Genomic DNA, 23,548 nt, shown 5'->3' with positions numbered 1-23,548 from the left:
TAGTTGTTTTTAGGGATGTAGTTGTTAGTGAGTTGTTATCAAGGTGAGCGAACTGATCTGTGGGAGTCATCTATTCTTTGCAGTCAATTCTGTGTTGTTCTGTTTGCTCCTGTTGGTGTGGAAGAACTCGACTGGCCTGCACAGAGTCCTGACCTCAGCCTCATACACCTTTAGAATTAGTTAGAGCAGAGACTGTGAGCCTTATTATCCAAAAATCTGTGTCTGAACACACAAATGCACTTCTGGAAGAATGGTCAAAAATTCCCATTAACACTCCTAAATATTGTGGAAAGCCCTCCCAGATAAATTGAAGCTGATATCATATCAAACCCTATGGATTAAGAACTCTTTTTTATATGCACGTGAAGGCAGATGAGCGAATACTTTTGGCAGTATGTTTGGAGGTATTTCACACGTTTCACCAGTAAGTGTTCTTTTAAGTTTGCAGTAACTTTTGACTTAATGCAAACTGCACAGCATGGACATATAACTTGACGGGACTGAGAAGCTTTGACAGCGACATTGCTGTTGCCGTCCCTTCTCTCTCACTATGTTCAGTGTAACACTTGTTGGGGAGCTTTTTTTGCACTCCATGAATATATTTTCACATTATCTGTCTCTTGTCAGTTCCACTCCACATGCTAATAATTACTATGACATACCAATTCAATACATTTCTATTCTTGGGTGTATTTATTTGCCACAGTTTGTTTTACAAAGTTAGTGTTTAAGTAGAGCCTCATGTTGGCTTACACATAAAGACTGACTCCCAGTCTCTTCCTCAGAGTGAATACAGCTTATTATTTTGACATTGGTGTCTGACAGCTACTCACTAAATGGAAGATAACCCAAGCCAAGGTGTCGTATTTGAACTGGAAAAATCTCAGCCACTGCAACCTTAGTCTTCTACGTATGAGTCTAGACAAGCACGGATGTAAAATGCAGCTTGACTCAGTTCACTGAGAGACACAGTGACAAGCTGGTAATTCTAGGTCCTCGTGTTTCCTTGTTGCCAGAATGTGCAGATGAATTGCCTGGAGTACTGTTTGTGCATGTAGTGTCAGGATTTTGGTGAGAATCTCTTGGTAGGATAAAAAAACGATGCCTCGGGTCAAAAACTAATAGTCTCAACATTTTTTGAGCTTCCTTTGTCTGCCTCTCCTGATCAGTCAATAAACTTAGTTTTGGACTGTTTAGTGCAATTTGACATCGTAACCTGAAGACACTAATTTTGGCAGTGCTTCAAAAGTTACTGTTGAGCAATACGTGAAGTTTCCTTTACAACAGGATGCAATTTTCATGCTTTGCATTAAAATAAATTCAACCAGAGATTAACAATAAAAATGTATTAGTCTTCTTCTGTTACTGCTTTCCTGTTTGTTTATGTCTTCTGCCTTACTGACAACAAACATGAGCAAGTGCAAATCTCCGGATATGGATGTTGATATATACTGTTTACTGCATCGGAGTCTATGTATTTTTAAACCCTTACGACTTCACTACCCCTGCTGTTTACCCCTCAGGCCCACCGTGCAGTGCTGGCAGCCAGCAGCTCCTACTTCCGGGACCTGTTCAATGCTGGGGGGAAGAGCTCGGTGGTGGAGCTACCCCCGGCCGTGCAGCCGCAGAGCTTCCAGCAGATCCTGGCCTTCTGCTACACGGGGCGCCTCAGCATGAATGTGGGAGACCAGTTTCTGCTCATGTACACCGCCGGCTTCCTCCAGATCCAACAGATCATGGAGAAAGGCACCGAGTTTTTCCTTAAGGTAAGCTGATAATGAAGCAATCACAAATCGAGTCATTTAAACGTCTGTTAAAGTTGAATGCAAATGTAGAAGAGCATCCATAGGAACACTTCTGTGAATATGAGGATTATTTAAATGTAATCAAAATGAAGCAGATGTAAAAATAGCCGTTTCTGCGTGCTGCCGCCGTGTTACCTGTTGTGCGTGACATTATGCGTGGCATTATGTTGTGATGGGGGCGTCTCTGTTTGTAGACACGTTCTCGTGAATCGAGAATAATTGAAACGTCGTACTGACACTACAGGTTCCCTCTATAGTAGCAGATGATCTGATTAGATCTGGAGTGCCTGGCTGCATAAATTAGCATATTAATGAGGGGGACTGATTTCCTTGAAAGTTCCACTTAACACCTCTAGACACAGGGTTGATAAAATGCCAGCTATGTGCTAGTAGACCAGTAGAAAAACGATCAATACAACAAGATTTGATACTAGAAAAGTCATATCGTGCAATCACAGTTTACTGTTCCTAAAATGTTCATTATTTGTAGTTTTCTTACTCCATCAGCTATTTGGCAGAAATTTTTGATAGAATTGTTAATACAATGACCAAATAGTGCTAAAAATGAACGATCTTTTAGTTCCCAGTAGTGTTGTGATGTTAAATAGCCAGGATGTCCATGTTTGATTCATGATTACTAGATTTAAAGTTGCCTTATATGTTTTGTGTGTGTGAATGTTTCATTAAGGAGAATTCTTTTCAGCATTATAATATGGAGACTGTCAATTTTGAACTCCAGGACTTTTCGCTTAATTTGATTATACTGCTTTAGATTGTAACCACAATAACATGAACATATTAACCTTTTAATCAGCACATATTTTTCAGATATTACTATTTTATTGTTAAACTACTACTGGAGCATTCCACTGGCTCATTGATGGCTTGTATGGTCATTTGTTTCTGGCTTCTTTGTACCATTATACATGAACTTCAGGTGTGAATTACTTTGGTCATTTCCATAGATTGTGTATAGAAGATTAGCTAGCTAGTGCTAAGTAACATACAAATAAAACAGAAGTTTCTTCTTAACTGAGGCCAAGTGCAAACTTCTTGGACAGACTTTTTATTAGTTACTTCTAATAAAATGACAAAATATTCTGATAACATAAGCTACACCCCTAATTTTAAGCCTTAAAGAAAAAGAATAGATCAGTGATCCCCCCCCCCCCCCCCCCCCCGCCTCATAAAAACAATGATGCAAAGACTCCAGCTCTGTTTGTTGAATCACCCTTTTAAGGATTGTTTTCGGAAATTTAATATTTGGGTATGTTCGGACAGAGGATCAACTCAATTTTGGAGCGAGCCTCTGTTGTCCACTAGAGGAACTGCAGGTTTTGTAATACAAGTGTTGGCTTCATTTGTTCAAGCTCAGGATGCTTCCTAATGTCATCATTTACGTTCTTTATTACTAAATTATTACACCACTGCTGCCATGTGTTGCCTGAGATTTAAAACAGAGTGCTGGACACATTTTTGATACCTTATTTGAGAAATGTTAAGCCCAGCTCCATCAAACAACCAAGTTTCCCTCAGTAAATATTTAATATATGTATATATTTAATAGTGCTGTCTCTTTTTACCTGTCTTCAGTGCTACCGTCAGATTTGAGTAGATATCAGACATACAGTATGTTTACAGTAGATTTACCCTTCTAATGGCATAATATGTTTTGATCATATTCATGAAACTTTCCCCACACCAGGTCTCCTCTCCAAGCTGTGACTCCCAGGGTCTCCACACCGAGGAGACCCCATCCTCTGAGCCTCAGAGCCCCGTCACTCAAACAGTGGGAGTGGGCGGAGTTGGCATCGGTGCTGCCACTGTAGGGAGGCCTGCCTCCTGCCTGACACCCCTTCCCCTCGTGTCCAAGGTGAAGACTGAACATACAGCCACAACACCTCAGCCAGCTCCACAGCCACAGCAGGTAGGTTTGGTCTGGGCCTTGCTACACAACCCCACATGCTTTTGTCTTTTCTTTCTTTTTTGGCGGATGAATCATAATCTTGAAATGAAGTAAGAGTCCAAAAACTTTCCGAGGAAGGAACATGAATTTTTTTAAAGGTCAGACTCCTTATTCGGTTACTTCAGCTTCAGGTAGAGTCAGATTACCCTAATAACGAAGTATATATACTGGATATGTTCATTTCTTTTCATTGAAAATGGAGGAAAGCATCTGTTGTGAGTTCCAAAAATAGTTTTCATGTGATGTCAAGTGCTGCTAATCTGCATAATCTCTTTAGGGGCAGTGTGATCATCATCACATACTTTTGGTATAGATAAGCAAACATCATCATATTTGTCAGGTGTAGTGTTTCCCCATCAGTGGCAGATTTAACGTTAGTTGTGTGTGAGACGTGCGATCTTGTTAAAGCTGATATATTGCATGTTACTTCTTATTTTCACTTAACATTTCTGTAAGTGAAATGTTAACCTGTAGACGTCAGACTTTTTCCACCACTGATTTGTTTTCACAGTTAAAAAGACAACAAAAAACAAACAAACAGAGACTGAAATATTGAATATTGAAATAGTGCCAAGAAAACAGATCATCAGATATTTTCAGACGATTTAGAAAAATAGCAAGAGGGCTGGTTATTAAATATAATTATTTTAATAAAAGTTGGGCCCAATTAATCAGTTTCTGTTACAGCTTGTGTTATGATTTATTTATGTGATTGTTAAATCAGGAGTGTTAACATCATTGGAGTTCATATTTGAGACAAATATTCCTATTTTTCTTTTAGTGTAAAGAAGTACATTTTGATTATTTATTGACACATTTAATGTAATTAATTTTAATTTTAAATAATAAGTGTCCCTCGGGGTGTCCTGTGCGAGGTGCTGCAGGAGTATGGGGTGTCTGGCCCATTGCTACGGGCCATTCGATCCCTATACAACCGTTGCAAGAGCTTGGTTTGCATTGCCGGCAATAAGTCGGACTCGTTACCGGTGGATGATGGGCTCCGCCACCATTTCTGTTCATAATTTTTATGGACAGGATTTCTAGGCGCAGCCAAGTGGTGGAGGGCTTTCACTTCGGTGGCCTCAGAAACTCGTCAGAACCACATCATCTGCGGATGATGTGGTTCTGTTGGCTTCATCGGATGATGGCCTCCAGCTCGCACTGGAACGGTTCACAGCCGAGTGTGAAGCAGCAGGAATTAGGATCAGCACCTCCAAATCTGAGGCCATGGTTCTCAGCCGGAAAAGGGTGGAGTGCCCACTCCGGGTTGGGGATGAGTTCCTGCCCCAAGTGGAGGAGTTCAAGTATCTCGGGGTCTTGTTCGCGAGAAGGGAGCCGGAGATCGAAAGACGGATTGGTGCTGCGGACGCTGCACCGGTATGTCGTGGTGAAGAGAGAGCTGAGTGTAAAAGCGAAGCTCTCAATTTACCGGTCGATCTACGCCCTTACCCTCACCTATGGCCACGAGCTGTGTGTAGTGACCGAAAGAACGAGATCGCGGATACAAGCGGCAGAAATGAGCTTCCTCCGAAGGGTGGCTGGCCTCTTCCTTAGAGATAGGGTGAGAAATTCAACCATCCAGGAGGGGCTCAGAGTAGAGCTGCTGCTGCTCCACATCGAAAGGAGCCAGTTGAGGTGGTTCGGGCATCTGACAAGGATGCCCCCTGGGCGCCTCCTGGGTGAGGTGTTCCGGGCATGTCCCACTGGGAGGAGGCCCCGGGGCAGACCCAGGACACGCTGGAGAGATTATATCTCTCGTCTGGCCTGGGAACTCCTTGGTATTCCCCCGGATAAGCTGGATGAGGTGGCTAGGGAGAGGGAGGTCTGGGCTTCTCTGCTTAGGCTGCTGCCCCCGCGACCCGGCCTCGGATAAAGCGGATGAAGATGGATGGATGGATGGAATTTTAAATAATAAACTTTATATAAAGCAAATGAACATCCTGAGATTTGCATTTTGTCATTCTGCTGCCAAAACTACACGCAGAAAATGTAACCGCATCTTTCATTTTCATGCTCTCATTCTCTGGAAGGCTGATTCTGGCCTTTGGGTCATATATTTGATACTCCCGATAGCTCAGTTACATATTATTGGCTGTGTGAAATTGTGCCTTTTTGCCCTTCCATCTCAATTCATCTCAATTAAAAAAGCAACAAACAAAACAAAAAAATCTTAACTTGACCTGAAAAATTCCTGGGAAAAGATTCTTCTTCTTATGCAAAATTTCTGATCTATGCTGTCATTAAAAAATACTTTAAGAGATGGGTGCGGTGCTGGTATTATGTCTTCATGAGTATGGAGAATCCCTAAAATATTAGGATGTCCAATCATTATCAGCAGATCTGGGGGCCTTTAGATGACTGATATTGAATTCACAGTTTCTCACACACGAAGCATATAATATTCTTGAAAACTGATAAAGGCTTGAGATGTTAAAGCTAGAATAGAGAAAAAAGCATCCACCATCAGTGTGACATTGCCCAGGTATGACACCATGTACCAGAACAACTCAGTTCATAATATATGCAGAATTTGTGATTTGTGTTTATTGTCATTTTCTCAGTGTGATTTTTTGAATTACAAACGGGGATGCAGGGTAGCATGGTGGCGCAGTGGTTAGCAATGTTGCCTCACAGAAAGAAGGTCCTGAGTTTGACGCCGAAGATCATTTCTACATAGCTGAATTCTATTGTACTAAAAAGAAAACCCACCATCATCTATTGAAATCCTTTTTTGATAAACTTATGACCATAGCGACCTGGAATTTTGTACTTGTAAGAAGTACATCTTCCCCTGTCTGAGATGGTCAGTGGGAGGCATTTGACGAACTGACAATGAGTGGCTGAATGAATGTTTTATCTCAAACCCATCTCGCTTCATTACAGTCAAATCATTTCTAATAACGAGCATGTGTGCTCTGTTTCAGCTGAGGCCGGCACCTCTGTTCAATATATGTGCATTAAAAACGTGCTGCCAGAACCTCCAGTGATATTTGTTTGATGCTGCTTGAGATGGGAAACGTACCATTTGTACTCTAAGCCACGAAACCATGAAATGACATTTGTTTATTACTGTGTTTTATTGAGTGTTCCAGTCAGGCGCTGGTTTATAACCAGCATGTTTCTCTCCCTCTCTCTCTTCCTCAGCCGGAGGGCTCTCCCTACTCTGTGGTCTGCACCCCTGTGGCCAAGCGGCTATGGGAGGGGGGTAACCGTGATGGGGGAGGGGGGTCAGGAGGGGGCGGGGGCGGCGGGTTGAGGAAGGCTGCACGCTATTCTTCCTCCTCCTCTTCCTCGTCCTCTTCCAATACAATAACCCAGGACGCTTCTGGCCGCGGACCTGCCGCTAACGCCTCTCTGGTGGGCAGCGGAGGCAGCGCTTTAGTGGGAGGAGCTGTGCTCAACAGTAACCACAACAATAACAACAACAACGGCGGGACCCCAGAGGGTACGAGCCCGGGCACCCTGAGCATGTACACCAGCGACTCGCCCATCAGTTACCACGACGATGAGGAGGAGGATGATATAGCAGATGAGACTGAAGAGCAGTACAGACAGATCTGCAACATGTACACCATGTACAGCATGCTGAACGCCGGAGCAGCAGGTAAGCGCTGACAGCAGGATAAATGCATCAGCGGGTGAGTTCATTCCAGGGTTACTGTGCAGCTCCGTCTAAAAGTTTCCTCCTCTGATCTCTGCAGCGCTTGTAGTGTGTTTACGAGTACGAATGGTGGAAAGTTTGTTTATCCAACTTTCTCAATAGTGGAGGATGTTAGCGAGAGCGAAATGTTCAAAACACTGAAACCGCTGAAAGCTGTGGTCCTGCTTTAAGTTTGTGAGCTGTTTATGGTCTGCTTGATCACTAGTTTGAGGACAATCACATGGAGGTTTGAATGGAACGATGGTGAATAAAGTTGGTCGAACGGTATTTTGTTACATGCAGGAATTGGAAACTGGGGCACAGCGAGGTTTGTTGTTTATTGAATGTTTTAGGATCAGACTTGAGACTGAAAAGTTCGAAGGAGCAGCATCATGTGCTTACAGTAAATATGCAGTGGTTTCAAACAAGAAGGACCATTAACAGAAGTACATTTAGAACTGGATGTTAAAAGTTTATGGCTAACGTGTATGATTGAACGGCCTGCATCCAGTTTTTTTAACATCTGAGAGCTGGCCCCCTTTGTAATTCCCTTTAGAAGTTTTGTATCACTGCTGAAAAGCTGTTGCTACTATATAAAATTTTTAAATGATCCCTAACCCTCATTGCAAAAAAAAAAGAAAGGTAACACTCGATCTTTCCCTTCCTCAGTTGTCGGGGAGCGGGTGGAGGCTCTGCCAGACTTAGCCCCAGACTCAGGGGGCGGGCGGGGGGGCAGAGGGGGGCGGTCCCGGCAGGAACTAGCATCGCTGCCCGCCGAGCTCATCAGCCAGATCGGAAACCGCTGCCACCCAAAGCTGTATGAGGAAGGAGACCCGGCTGAGAAGCTGGAACTGGTGAGCGGCACCTCTGTGTTCATCTCCCGCGCCCAGCTCATGAACTGCCACGTCAGCGCCGGCACCCGCCACAAAGTGCTGCTCAGACGCCTTCTGGCGGCGTTCTTCGACAGGTCAGTGTCTGATTTTGGGGGGTTATTTTTGTAAGACTGATATAATAAAGATTTTATGGTTGATCATTTTTGCGCTTGTTGACAGCAGACAAAGATGTGCATTGTCCATTCAAGTATTTTATGTGTTGATGTGTATTTTTGTTTTGTTTTAACTTGCTCAGGAGCACTCTGGCTAACAGCTGTGGAACCGGCATCCGCTCCTCAACCAATGATCCCAGTCGTAAACCTCTGGACAACAGAGTGCTGCACGCTGTCAAATGTGAGTCATACAGAAGACGTACAGTGTATGTATACTGAGAGTTACATGCATAGACTGTATAAGGAAGATGGACGTACCCGTCGGGTTGGAAAAGTGAAGCCAAAATGAAATTGCCTTAAACCTCAGACCATGTTGCTTTCTGGTGACTAAAATGTCAAAGTTCAGGCTTCTGCATCATAGACTGTATATAAAAGATGTACACAACCCATTGTAACCTTTTGTGCTGTGAAGTGCCATTTTGAAATGGTATGTTAGCTTTTTTGGTCACCGCTGTCTGTTTCAGTTTGAAGCAAGAAGTGACCACATTTAAAGAAGAGGGTAATGTGCTCAGTTAAAAGCTAACGCTAGCACAAAGGATTGTCATTGACATGGCCCAGGTACAGATACCTGCTAATTAATGCTAAATAGCCTACAAATAACGCACTAAAATTTCACTCAATTCACTGAATTGACTGCACAGAAAGCAAGGAGACTTGTCAGATATTTATAGTAGAATTTCCTCACAGTACACCAACACCAAAACTCCATGTCTAGACATCCAGTTAAGTGACTCAAATTAGTGGCTCTGAGGCCGAGCAGAGAGCTGGAAGCTACAGTCGCCTTTACCAGCATCAACTAGTCACATAAAGCAAGCACACCCAGAGTTTTAAACGCTAATAAATATGAGGGCAAACTATAACAGTTGTTATGAAAATGTACATTAGCTACAGAAGACAAATTGGGCTTGGGAGTCTATGATACTTGCTTTTGGAGCCAGCCTCAAGTTCAGTTCAATTCAATTCAATTTTATTTATGCAGCGCCAAATCACAACAACAATCGCCTCAAGGTTCTTTATATTGTAAGGTAGACTCTACAATAATACATACAGAGAAAAACCCAACAATCATATGACCCCCTATGAACAAGCACTTTGGTGAAAGTGGGAAGGAAAAACTCCCTTTTAACAGAAAGAAACCTCCAGCAGGACCAGGCTCAGGGACCAGTTTGGGTGAGAGAAGGAAGAGAGAACAAAAAACATGCTGTGGAAGAGAGCCAGAGATGAATAAATAGTATGATGTACCCAAAGGTTCCCCTTTGTTCAAAATTAAAGTCTACAAATCAATGACATCACACTGGCCTATGTTTATATACAGTCTGTGATTGCATGTCAGTATGCAAAGCTGCAGCTTTAGAATTTAGGCTCTAATGCGTTTCTGCGTTTCTCTGCCATATGTTTTTCTCTCCCATCATTTCCTCTTATTGTCCCTTTACATACTCTTTGCCTCGCTCCAGTCTACTGCCAGAATTTCGCACCGAGCTTCAAGGAGAGCGAAATGAACGCCATCGCTGCCGACATGTGCACCAACGCCCGCCGCGTCGTCCGCAAGAGCTGGATCCCCAAACTGAAACTGCTGATGGCCGACAGCGACGCCTACTCCGCGTTCCTGGCCGACAGCGTGAAGATGGAGGCCGACGCGTTGGGGACGGAGCAAGGCTTTGACCCCGCCTCACTGGAAGCCGTGGCTGCAGCGGCAGCAGCCAACAACAGCGAAGCGGGAAGCGGAGCCACGCCGGCAGACGGCCTGCAGGGGGCGGGGGGAGATAGCAGCACTTTGTTTTGAGTGAGTGAACGGACAGATAGATAGAATGGACAGATTGATGGAAGGAGGGGTGGAATATCTCTGGGGTGATGAGAACAGAACGATGGCCACTCTGGTCTTGACAGTAATCACTCCTCCCCTAGCCCGCTTTATGTTTGGGGATATGTTTCTTCAGTTTGTTCTGCTTGCCTTCCTTTGTTTGTCCACGTTTCTGTCTGTCTCCACAGCTCAGAATGAATCTCTGCAGTTTGTTCTTGAATGCTCTTGTGGAGAGAGATGGTGAAAGGTAGCAGAAGGAGGTTCGCTCCCCCCCAGTTCCTCATCCTTCTGCAACCTTTAGAAACCTGATTTCAGCCTTTATTTTTTTATGTTTTTAAGAGTGTGTACTGTCACTAAAAACCTTTTCTTACCATAATCACAGACATTCCCTAGGGGAAGGGGGGCGGGGAGGGGTAATCCAGTTTGGAGAAGGCTCCTTCTCCAAACTTCGGTAACACTGTTGTTTTTGATATTGAATGTATGCGTGGCGAAGCATTCGAGATGCAGCTGAGTGAGGTTGCGCCGAGCCCTTTTTGTTTTGTTGTTTTGGTTTGCTTTGTTTCATCTGCCAGATGAAAGCTTCTCTGAGTGTTTGGGCTCGGTGAGGTCAGGGGTTGAAATGAATATTAATATGTATATTGGCATGGTTTATGATCTCCTCGACCTCAGCCTGCTCTTTAACCCCAGCTGGCCATGCCGGGAAGCTGACCTACTGGTCTTCAGAGAAATGCTCTGACTTGGACAGCAGCTTTTCGATTGGCTGGTGATATGTTCAGATTTGTTAGCGAGTTTAAAGCCTAATCAATAACCTTCCCCCCTCCCAAACCTTCCCCACATTTTGGCCGTTAAACTCTAAAAAAACAAAAAATAAAATATCAGTTTGTTTACTTTTTCTGTTTTTTTTGTCACCTTTGTGTGTGATGTTTGCCGAGACTCCTGAAGGAGAGGAAATTTGTTACCGATGATTGTAAAAGAGTTTGCGTGTGATAAATGCACTGTGTTATTTCCTGCGGTATGAGTACAATCGAACTAAGTTTTTGTATGTATCGGACTGAGAAAACGGTGTGGCTTTATTTTAAAAAAGGCAAAAAAGAGAAAAATAAGAAAAAGCTAGAATCCAATCTCTAAGTTTGTTTAACTCCCCCTCTCCCCTTTTTAAAAAAAAATCTGAACGAACGTCGAGAATTGTCTTAAAGCGAGTTTCTGCCTGTGAGCTTAGTGACAAATTGAGTGTGTGTGTGTGTGTGTGTGTGTGTGTGTGTGTGTGTGTGTGTGTGAGAGGATACAGCGGCGGTGCTCTTTTCATGTCAGCTCATGTTTAAATTGATTTCTCCGAGAATATTAACGGAACGGGCTTCCTCAGGCTCTGCCCGCCTGGATATGTGCTCGCCTGGCACAGACAAAGGTGCTAATTCAGACGGCGGTACATGGCGAGCAGCACGGCTCCGTGCGCGCATGTAGGTGTGCGTCTGAATGGCCGCACAGTTTGTGCTGCCGCAGAGAGTGTGAGAGAGAGAGGGAGGCCAGACAGAGCGTTTCACACACGCTTGGGCGATTCATTCACCCATCACTGCAGTGAGCACACATACATGCGCTAATACGCATTTGGGGGCTGTCAGCTGCATCGGCTACAGTACACCAGAGCGACGTGGGAATTAAAGGGGAATCGCATCGAAGCGATACGTTTCAGATACATTTTGTGTTTGAGGAGAATGCAGCAGATAGAAAAGTGGCTCAAAGTTGTGCGCGTCTGTTTGAAAGTGAAATTCCTGGCTTTATAAGTGCTTATAATGACAAAAAAAGGAAAGCTGCTAAATGATAGAAGTCAGAGAAATGTTGGCATAGAAACAACCCTGAAAGTCGTTGCAGTCATGGTTGCTTTTGGTACTTGCGTGTGTGAGTGGTAGCTTTCAAGAAAAAAAAGAACAAGAGTGCAGAAGTAGATCTTTTCTTTTAAAAAAAACTGGCCTTCAGCTTTGGCAACGCAGCTGAATACAGTCATCAAGAAAACCCTGGAAAGGGCTTTCTGCTCTTGTTCAGTTTGAAGTTGAATGCAGGTCCAGAGGAACGTTTGATTTAGTCCCACTGGTACTCTGATCATCAATGCCACTGTGCTGCCTGAAATGGATGTTCAGTGTGTTTTATAACCAGCTTTTAATTTCAGTCCTTTAATCTTGCCTGTTCAAATCAAAGCAGTGGCAATCAATAACAATGAACTAATAACTAGAGCCTGACTGATACATATTGATTGGGCAATATTGGCATCACAGATGAATCTGTATTTCCATATATGTTATTCTTTATTGAAAAAGAAAATCATCCTTGAAGCGATGTAGAAATGGAAAGAGCGACTTCCACTTTATTGTTTACAATATTCTTAGCGGTCTCAGAGCGCAGTGCTAGTTTGTGAAATGCATTGTTGTATCACGCAGAGCTCAGATTTTGGTTGGTGCTTCGCTAAGCAGCAGGAGGAGAGAGATGCATCTGACTCTGAGGGGAGTTCTTGTAGGTGGTGAAGATCTGTGAAGTAGCGCTTTTTGCTAGGAGTTTTTTTTTTTTTTTTTTTGAGGAAAAGGTCAGTAAATGGCGCTAAATGTTCCAGCAAAGTCACTAAGTTGGCAGTGAGGTGAACTGCAGTATGACAGTTGGTGCTGCAATGGAGAGGACTGAGACTGTATATACCTGCACATCCAGAAAAATATGTGAAAATCTTTATCCTGCTATAACTTGTAATTGAATAGACAGCACAGGTGTGCACTGATGCTACTCTTTCAGTCTTGAGACTGAATCAAGACTGAAATAGTGCTGCGACTGGTGCTGACAAGAGACAGGTGAGGTCAAATAATATTAATGGAGTTAATGGAGATAACCCTGTTACATTACTCCAAGTTTAATAAAAGCTTTCTAAGAATTGTTAAAGCAAACCTAATGAGAGTGACGGAAGAACTTTTTATTAGATTTAGTCAAAGTTAAGAGTAGCAGGCTCGAAATGCCTCCACACAGAGCAATTAAGAATGGAACCAAATGGATCAGCCCACAATCAAACCTAAATAGCAGATTAATGCATCTTTGATCTCAGTTTTCATTGTTCCTCTAAATCCCAGTGTCAGTCAGGCTTTGCTAAAATCTTTTGTCACTTTAAATATTCCCCCTTTCTTAATTCCTGTCTTCCTGCGTGCGTTACTTTCAATTTTCCACTGTGACAAACACATCAAAAATGTGGATTTTTTGTTTTTTGAGCACGGCAAAACCCAAACGGGACACAGGTTTTATTTCTTTTTCCTAATCATACGTGGCCCGTGTTTTTGCGATAGAAGAAACCTGAAGCACCTTAATGCTAGTGAAGTGGGCAAGTGGAGCTATTTGAACTGTTTAATATCATTGTCACAGTTTCATATTGCTGTTGTGACTCTACCCACCGCCCACACACATACAGACACACGCTCGCACACGCAAAGCAAAGAGTCTGTAGTCAGACTGTCTCTTAAGCGAAACGCAGAAACAACCCTGTACAAGATCTTAGTGTGGAACCAAAAAAAGCAACCTCTGGGGCGCGTTGAACGAAACCAGTTTTTATAGATCAGTGTTATGAAAAAAAATTGTCTGCTTTTTAAAACCTGTTTTATGAGGAAAGATGTTTATGTGTTTGTTTGTTTTTTTTTAATATACATATTTAGATGTAAATCAAATGCTATTAGTCAAAGAACCCTTAGTCTTGAGACAAGCACCTAAAGGCCAAGAGGAGGAAGTGGGGAGGCGCCTTGCCCCACCCTCTGTGATGGACCACATGGTACGATCCACAGAGACTCTACCAAGTTCGATACCTGGGGACAGAACAAGTGTGAGACATGAACAAGGAAAGAAAAAGAGAAAGATATAGGATGGAGAGGGAGGGGGGGGGATGGACAGTTTGCACTTTTTTTGTTTTGCTTTCTTTTTCTGTGCGTTGGCTCATTCGCAGTGTTTTGTGTAAGAGCACTGTCTTAAATGAGGGAATCAAAAAGAATCTGGGAGAGATGGAGAGGGAAGGAGAGGACAGTGTAAGCCTCCATAGAGAAGAGGGACGGATGAAGAGGGGGGGAGGGTGGTGGCTGGGACGCTCGGATGATTTGGTGTGAATGCATGCATGCATACGGCTGTGTATGTACGTGTGTGTGTGTGTGTGGTTTCTTGCAGGGTGGGTTGGGGAGCTGTTTGTAAAGGCTTTGTGTGTGCGTGTGTGTGTGTGTATCTGTGGGCGAACAGAATGTGTGGGTGTGCTTTTAATGTGTGTGTGTGTGTGCGCATATTAATGTATGTATGCAGTTTTTTTCCTCTCCTCTCGCTTCCCTCTATCTCCATTTATGGCATGTTAATGTCTGCCTCCTCACTAGAAAGAGCTTTTGACAGTGGTACTGTGTGTGTGTGTGTGTGTGTGTGTGTGTGTGTGTGTGTGTGTGTGTGTGTGTGATGCGCATGCCTATGCCAGGCTGGGTCTGCGTCTCGATCTATGTGCTGCATACGTGTGTGTCTGGCTTCATGGGGCGACTGCGCATGTCTGTCACTGTGTGTGGGTGGTTTGGGTGCTCAGCTCTGCAAGGTCTGTGTGTGTGTGTGTGTGTGTGTGTGTGTGTGTGTGTGTGTGTGGGTGTGTGGGTGGTATGTGCACAGAGGTTGAGATGAGTGGCTGTTTGTTTTTGTCTGCCTCCGAGAGCGGCATACCTTTCTTTTTCCCCCTGTCTCTCACACACACACACACACACCTGCAGAGTGACATATACACAGCACAGAGTCTGTATATGTGTATGATATCAAACGTGCAGATGTGTTGCGGGCACGCTGCATGTCATGACTACAGCTCGACTCTTCCTGGATATTTTTTTAAAAACATAAAAATCCCTTATAAGTAACGCAAATCTCCAACACTCAGATTTTTTTGCAGTAGGGGATTTTTAATCTACAAATTTCCTCCCAGATGTCCAGTTGCTGCTGCCTTTTAAACATCCTGTACTCCTGCATGGGACAGCAGCAAAACTGCAGCCAGGACTCTGACACTTCCCACCCCCCTCTCTTCCTCTCCCCACCCCTCTCTTCATCTCCCCAATTGTTTTTTCTCTCGTCTTCTTCCCTCCCTCTTTTCTCCGTGTCCTCGCCTGTCTCTCTGTTTTCCATTCTCTTTGTTTACATCTTTCTGTCTCGCCGCCTCTTTATGTATACATTTCTCTCTCTCTCTTCTTTGCTGCCGCCCTAGGTCGCTCTCACACATACACACACAAAGGAAGCAGCTAAATAGTGTGGGTCCCTTGTTGCTTCATTACGTGAACCATCATTTTCCATCGACCACTGCTTCATTTCTGTCTCGACTCCATTTTCTTCACAGAATGCAAATCCCTGCCAAACTCTCCCCTCCTGTATATCTGTATCCACTTCTGTGTGTGGGTCTGTGTGTGTAAATCTGTGTTTGTGTGTGTGTGGGTGAGCTGTCTATAACAACAAGAGAACAGGCTGCCAAATATGTTGCTGCATGCGTGCGTGTGTGCATACATATGAGCTATTCGAATGCAAATCTGAAACTAATTGGGCGTAGGTACATTTGACCGAGCACGTCAGTGCTGTGTGTGTGTGTGTGTATGTGTGCGCGCGTGGACGCCGTGGTCCGACTGTCTTCTTTTGTTTTAACCGCACCTTTTAATAATCACACTATTGATGAGGAAGGTCTATCTGTCCCCATATTCCCTTGGCTGCTGTGGCCAGCCAATCAGAGTGTCCACATGAGAGACGCAGCCAATCATGAGGTGAATATCAACCAGACTGTTGAACCAAGTGACCAAGTGAGAAATAATTATAATTATCTAAGACTTGAGCAGTAAGGGGAAGAGGAGGAGGGGGAGGCGGCGGCGGTGCTGCTGTTCTTCTTGAGGAGGAGATGTTTGTTAAGAATCTCCCAGGACAGACGAGGCATTGCGGCATTCTGCCGTCACACGAGCAAAGCCTCAATCCAGACAAAGACACAGGAGTGAGAGGAGAGAGGACGAGAGAGGAGACTAATGACAGGGAGGAGGATGTGGTGATTGTCTCTCCGTGGCCCTGTGCCACCACGATAAATACTTAGGTGCTTGTTTGTTTATGTAGCGTGACATTTTGCAGAAGGGTGGGGTTGGGGCTTGAATGAATAAACGGTAGATTTGCTTAAATCTCTTAAAAAGGCTTGATAAGAAGAGCACCCAGTTAGTGGACGCCGACTGGGATCCAGATAAAGACGTGACCTTTCAGCGCCTTTTTTTTTAACCCCACAAAGTTAAAATTGCACTAATTTTTTAAATATTTAAGTAATACCTTTAATGTCCAGAAACGGATTTGGCTGAATTCTTTTGAAGCACTGCAGTGTGATGGTGTGACAGTGTGAGACCATTTGAGCTTCGTAATAAGGGGCAGTGTGAGTTTACAGTGTTTCACAGTACACTGAAACACAACTTTATTTTCTACATGTGACCTCTTTAAGCAAAATATCACCTCCATCTTCATTATATGGCAAACTGTGTGCAAGAACCAGAGCTGACATGATCAATCGATCACCATAGCATGAATTAGTTTATCAGCTGAATCATCAGAATCACTGGTTCCCACTTCTGTTCTGCTTCCAAATGTAAATATTTGCTTGTTTTCGTCCTTTCCTCGGTGATGCTCAATTGAATATCATTGGATATTTGGACTGTTTGAACAAGGCAGTTTAAAGGGCTCTGGATGCACCACTGTATCAATATTTGCCTTGCTGACCGCCATTGGCCCATCCACAAATAAGATGACATTTCCCGATGGCACCGGCCAATCTTTATCTGTCGTTCCATCAATCTTGCACTGGCTAAATGTTAAAAGATGAGATAGCAAGCTGAAAGCTTGTAATGAAGAGTTCTTTGTTTTCCTGACACAAATTGGATAAAAAAAAAAAAAATATATTCCAAATTGTTTGTAGAAACATCAAGACTGTCCCAGAAGTGGCATCAAAAAGGAGAACTCTAGACGTAGTCCTTGAATTATTCAGAATTTGGAAAAAAGCAATAATATGTGTAATTATGTAGCAGAGAGAGGTTTTGTATCCTTTTCATATAAGAACATCCTACACAGGGTCATAGGTTGGGAGATACTAGTTGCTTTTGTACCTTAGTTTTGGGAACAACGGATGATGTACCCCACTTTTTACACAAATTGCGGGTCCTTCGTCGCTCATAGAGCTCCATTTTTAAGGTCTTTTTTCTTTATGTCCTCCTGGGAATTAAGTTCTTCCGCAACATTCGAGGAACTTTCAGTGAGGGAAATGTAATGTGATTAGTCAGGATGTAAGTGTATTTTGAGCAGCTGAACATGCAAATGCAGGGCCAGCAAAAGTAAATGGTGGTAAAAGGTTAGGCATGTAAAGAACAGCTCCTTATATTAGCCTTAAAAATGGACCAAAACGCAGAGAAGTGAACTGACAGTGAAGTCCAGGCTGTCTCGAACCTCTCTGAAACAAAGAACATGATGTGAATACATAGTCCCTGCTAGCATTTCCCTTCAACTTGCTGCCTAGTGATAAACTAGATAGAGTGGGATTACAGGAAATGAAAAGACCACAACAGGAGGTGATTGGAAATTACCAAGCACTGGCCTGGGAAATACATCACTTCAGAGTTTGTATTACTGGTGCAAATGCAACCAGATCAAAGACTGGTAGGTCTGGTTTGGTCCAAAAGCAGCTACTGAGGCAGCCGTTAGCCTACAGCGTTGTTTTAACACAACAGTCTGCATGTCTTAAATTTTCCACAGAGGCAGGCAGGAGAACAAAGTGCAGGAGTCGTGATTAGAGGGAAGCTTTTTGATGGAGTTTCTGCTGTCTGATGGTGCTTGACCTGGTCATCTGGAGGTTTGGGAAGTCAGCTGGGTGCACGGAGGCTCGAGTTGGCTTTCAGAACCAGGATTCTCAAGATAGATTCATATGGATGCTCTAAAATATACAAATAATGGTTGATATCAACCCTGCTGACTGGTAACAGCAGGTGCAGATATCAGTGATCAATGTTTATTTGTTGTCCGATTAATTTCCATTGATAAGATGTTCAAAAAGACACTGAAGAGCTGAAAGGCTCTAAAAGAGGGCAGTTATGTTTTATAATGATTTTTGGCACAAAGATTGAAATAATAAAAAAAAAACATTAACAGTTGGAAAAAAAATATCTGAATGGGTTATTGGGTATCGGTCCAGAACTTCACAGTTCCTGTAAAGTTGGCGTACTTCCAGCGAGCAGAGCTAAGGGATATTTTTATTCATATCTGTTTTATTTACTCTTCGTTTTGGAGGGAATGTTACAACCAAGTAGCCGAGTGCTACGGAGAGACGAGACAGAAGTTTTAAACACTCTTAGACGTGCAAAGAGAAAAAAACTGTATGAACCTGAACAGTAAGCCTCGGACGTCCTAGTATGATAGGCTGTATATCACAGAATATCTTTTTTTTTATTATTGTCGTTTTTCTTTAGCATATAAGATTTAAAGATCATCTGTCACCTTTGACCTTTTAAAGTCGGTTGTAGTTTTTGCCCCTTTGTAGGGCAGCTATGCCTGAGCACAGTTTTCTAACTCGAGGTTGAGCGGGGCCAGAGCAAAGTGCTAAAAGCTTGGTTGTTTGAGTTTTACAGTTTTTTTTTTCATCGTGTTTGTTTGTTTTTTTGTTGTTGTTGTTTTTTACATTCGAGCAAGCGTACTGTAGTTTTTGAAAGTTATTTTTAAAGGAGATGCTACTAATAAGACATTAACACCTGTATGTAGAGTTGCCAAGTTGTGTTAAAAAAGAGTCAAAGCTGGTTAGCTGTAAAATAGAGAAAGAGAACCACATATTTTTGCATTGCGATTGTTGTATGATTGAGGTGCTGTGGGCGGGGAGGGTTGGAGAGGCGGTGTAATGCTGGACCAGATGTTTGTTTTTTACTGTACTGCAGCCGTTGTCGGGACATGATCAGGACGGACTGAAAAATGGATGGAGAGCTGAGGCAAACAAAACTGTGGCGGGCTCACATCATTTTAAGGCAAAGCGTCTGAATGTCTGTTTAAAAAAACTGTCCTTTCATGGATGAAAGCTTATTCGCTGTTGTCTTTGCATAATTCAGATCAGAGTCTTTGCCAAGCCTGCATAAACTTACACCACAAATCGACCCAAAGTAAGTTTACTTGACCAGCTTTTCCACAAAGAATAAGCTATTGTTGCTTGAATGTTTTTTTTTCCTCTTTAAAACGTCACCTGGGGGCTAATTACAGCTACTGCAGCTTCAGAGAATTGGTGAGGGGGGGGGGGGCTCAGAAGCTGCAGTAAGTGCCAAAACCACCAGGTGGCAGGATCCCAAGAAACAGTGATCCCACAAAAGCTATGATTGTAATCAAAGAGTCTCGATCACTGTTTTTATCCGAGCACCTTAACAGCAGGCCTGCTGGAGGCTACTGCTGCTCATTTTACAAATCCAATTCAAACCTGCCAAAATGTCTGCGATGCCAAATAAAAGCTGTCAGCAGATTGAAATGTTGCCGACATGACTTCCAAAAGAAAAGAGCACTGCAGCCGTTTTCCTGCTTCCATCCTCCATCCACGAGTCACTCCACATGTTTTTCATTCCTGATCTCTGTCTCGGCGTCCGATCCACAGCGAGGAACAAAAGTGACATGGAGAAAGTGGAGTCATCTTTTTCCCCCTTAAAAATACAAAAGAAAAGCACCTTTGGGCAAGAGCTCAATTGTTAAGTAGAGCCAAAGCCCTCTGCACCTTTCCGAGCACACTCACCGTGTCACTTCCTGTCTGTGGTTTGGATGTCGGCATCAGAAGAGGGACGTTTGTTGATGTAAGGTTGACAATTGTAGATGTAATGTGAGTTTTGTTTTGTTTTTTGTTTTTTGGGGTGGGTTGGGGGGGCTTATTTGAATTGTTTTTACATTTTTGTACTTCCCTTTTTATTTTGTATGTTTATTTTCTCTTGTAAAGTGTAAAAATGATGATCATCCTTCACCCATGTGGGAATGGATTGCAATTGAACGCAGGCGGGTAGGTAGGTGGGTGGGTGGGAGTTGGGTGAGGGTTACCAACAAAGGGTGAAGTCTGGTCTTGCTGATTCAAACAGGGTTCCTACACGTATATGGAAGTGGAAATGAACAAAAGAAATCACCAATAGAGGAACGATCGTACAATAAGAATTTGATGGTTTACTGGTTCAGGGTCAATCGAGAGTTTTGAGCTTGAAAGTAAAACCAATTATATGTATTCAAATTATTAAGAACTTTTTAAGAAAGTGATTTTTTTCAGATGTACTCGAGTGTCTTTTTGGGCTAAAAATTCCATCCAGTTTATCTGATGCATGGACACTGTATTATCTTTTTGACACTTGTATTCACTTTTTGTTCAACAAATTTTTAATGTGCGGTCAAAATACGAAAGGAAAAATCCTCCCTTGTGCCAACTTTCTTAGCTTTGGTTTTGGTCTACTGTTTGAAAATTTTGGCTTTATAACTGCTAAACGAAGCCTGTGTCTGGGCTGTGAGCAAAAATGATGATTCCAGTGTTTCACTGCACCTGCCATGATATGTCGAATATTTTTAAAAAGATATTTAAAAATAGTTGAAATGCTGAAAAATGATATTATTTTACAGTCACTGTAACAATTTAACAGTCATTAATGCATTAAAGTAAAAAAAGTACTGTTTAGCTAGCTAGCACAATTGTCAGTATCTGCACTAATGATGCTAACAACCAAATTCTTTTACAGTCAGGACTATTTAACACATAAATACCAAACAGGGCATTAACATTGCACATGCGATGTTAACGTTAAATGTTAATGCTCATGGGGAAAAAGCTAGCTAGCTAGCTAGCCGTAGCATCATTATCTGTGCTAACAACATATCCTCCGCTTGGCTACCAAATGTTTGGTGTCTCTACTCATTTTCAGTTTTGAGTGCACCTGTTAGTGTAAATGTGAAGAAGTGTTTTGTGGTGCAAGAATACAAAATAGAAGCTAAATAGTTTAAAAGTAGAGTATTAAATAAGTTACTTCCCAGCAGGGAGATAATTCTCTGATGGTTTGTCACTATTTGAACAAATTTGCACTAGTGCAGGTTTAATGCTGAAGAGCAAAGTTTTCTTTTTAAACTGTATGGATTATAGACTCACAAAACCAAAGTACAAAGCCATAACATATTCCAGAAAGGAAAACAAAAACTGATGGACAAAAGGCCAAAACACCCCCAAAAGACAGAGGATGTCTGAACACTTGACAAGTCGAAGTTGTAGAAATCGAGGGTGGATTTTTCCTGTGTAGGGGCCCTGCTGAGACTGTCGACACTTTTGTTGTGTGGTTAAAAACGGGCTAAACTTGAGAATAGTGAACAGGAAGTGGACGCAAGACTATACAAGATTGTAATCCTGAAGTGAAGCCTCTTGGTTTGTGTCTCGCCTTCCATCCCTCTGCTCAGCCAGCTTTCCTCCACTTCTTCCTCGGCGTAGCGGACCTGACCTCTCTCACCCCTTCTCCCGACCTCCGATACGGTCCTTGAGCTGTGCGAGTCTTTTTTCTGCTGTCTGCTGGTCTGTAGTCGTCTATCAGAAACATTTACTCTTCTCTTTCCCCAAATCCCCACACACCAGAGACAACACACATGCTCACAGATGCATAAATATCTATATATATACTGTATATGTATACATGAATACAAAACAGGCAAACCTCTGAGATGCCGAAGCTCGCACCCGCACACTCTCTGGAGGTGCTGCAGGACACGTGTGCGTGTGTGCGTCTTCGTGTCGCTGATGCAGTTTTTCAAAAAAAAAAGAAAAAAAAAGAAAAAGTACCAGTTTACCTCGGGAGCTCTCAGCCATAGCAGACCTTAATCCCCACAGATATCTCAGTGCTGCGAGCAGCTTCTGAACTGCTGTGGCTGCCGTTACAAAGCAGGTACATACTTTTTTTGTTTTTCAGGAACAAACCCAGGAGCCTCAGCAGAGCGCTCTCGGGCCATTTGAATGCATACAGTGCAGGGTTTTTACAGAAACGGGACACAAGCTGGGAGTCCATGTCAACACAGTCTTACCTCAGAATCATGCTTCAGAAACGGGGGCGGGGCTTACATATGATCATAGCAACCGTGAATGACTTTTTTTTGTTTTTAAGTTTTATTTCTTGTCTCTGGTGTTGTTGGGTGAAAACAGTCTGCAGATCTTTCTTTTCTCCTTTTTTTTCTTCCACTATAAATATATAAATATATAAACTGTACATTATGACATAGAAGCACTATCAAAGTTTGATTGTTAGATGTGCACTCGCAGCATGAGGTATTATTCTTTATTATTCTTCATAGCCCAGAAAAAAAAGGAAAAGTGAAATGACAGCTTTTGGAAGTTTAAAAAATATATATAAATATATAAAAATAACAAAAACAATGCAGTAGCATCTACTGATGTCAAAGAAAAATACCCAACCTCACCCCACCACACACACACCTCTCCCCACAGACCTTTACCCAAGCCCTGCCCCCTCTTCCCCCTGAACTCCATACAGATGATTGCCCAGATGCTCCCTCGAATCAGCCCCCACCCCCCACCCTGCTCTCCTTGTACATGCCAGTGTTTCCCTCATGTGTTCCAAGTGCCAATAACTTTGTGAATTCCTAACTGTGACCCAGTAATAAAGATAATTGCACATTAACTACTGTAAAGAGAAAAAGAAACCAGACTGATTAAAAATGAGGAAGAAATCTGAATATCTTAATAAAAGGTTTGTAACAAACAGGACTGACCTTACAGCGGCGTTGTGTCTTTATTTGCTGCGATTTACTTTTGTCCAAAATGCATCACCATCTGAAAAGGTGGTTACTTTAAAAACATGTGACCTCATTCAGTGTGACCACTACTGTATATCCAGGTCCCATGTTTATCATATTCACATCATACAAATAAAAACCTCATCTTTTACTCATAAAATGAGATTGGAAACTAGCTTTAGAGACTAAAACCTTTTTTTTTTTGTACCAGGATGTAAACTTAAAGTTAATAATGGGTGTCACTGGGGAGCCTCAAGTGGTCATGAGAGGAACTGCAGACAGAAATCTGCACTCAGCTCAAGAGGTTACATTTGGCTAGAAATAAGAAATAAAAGCAGAAGCTTGGAGTCTTAGGTAGTGAACTAACAGAAATATGCTCCATCAAGTAAATACTTATTAGTAATATGATGTGAGTACTGGGTTTTGTGAGAGACTCAGCAAACAATTGTGCTAGGTAATGTGAGAGAGTGCATCTGTAAAA

General features: G+C 42.7%; 1 protein-coding gene across 4 annotated transcripts in view; it reads left to right on the top strand.

Annotated features, from left to right (window-relative positions):
• The window catches only part of nacc1b (nucleus accumbens associated 1, BEN and BTB (POZ) domain containing b), a 37,028-nt gene extending 13,981 nt beyond the window's left edge, over positions 1-23,047 (top strand). For all 4 annotated transcript variants that reach the window (XM_004574437.4, XM_004574436.4, XM_004574435.4 and 1 more), the window contains 6 exons: positions 1,524-1,766; positions 3,511-3,732; positions 6,916-7,375; positions 8,081-8,378; positions 8,540-8,637; positions 9,911-23,047. In XM_004574437.4, coding sequence (XP_004574494.3) covers positions 1,524-1,766; positions 3,511-3,732; positions 6,916-7,375; positions 8,081-8,378; positions 8,540-8,637; positions 9,911-10,239 — 1,650 coding nt within the window. In that variant the 3' untranslated portion in view covers positions 10,240-23,047. The remainder of the gene's footprint in view (positions 1-1,523; positions 1,767-3,510; positions 3,733-6,915; positions 7,376-8,080; positions 8,379-8,539; positions 8,638-9,910) is intronic.
• Positions 23,048-23,548: the final 501 nt, after the last annotated feature.

This window comes from Maylandia zebra, linkage group LG6, assembly GCF_041146795.1.
Source record: "Maylandia zebra isolate NMK-2024a linkage group LG6, Mzebra_GT3a, whole genome shotgun sequence".
NCBI lineage: Eukaryota > Metazoa > Chordata > Actinopteri > Cichliformes > Cichlidae > Maylandia > Maylandia zebra.
This window is presented reverse-complemented; position numbering and strand designations above follow the sequence as displayed.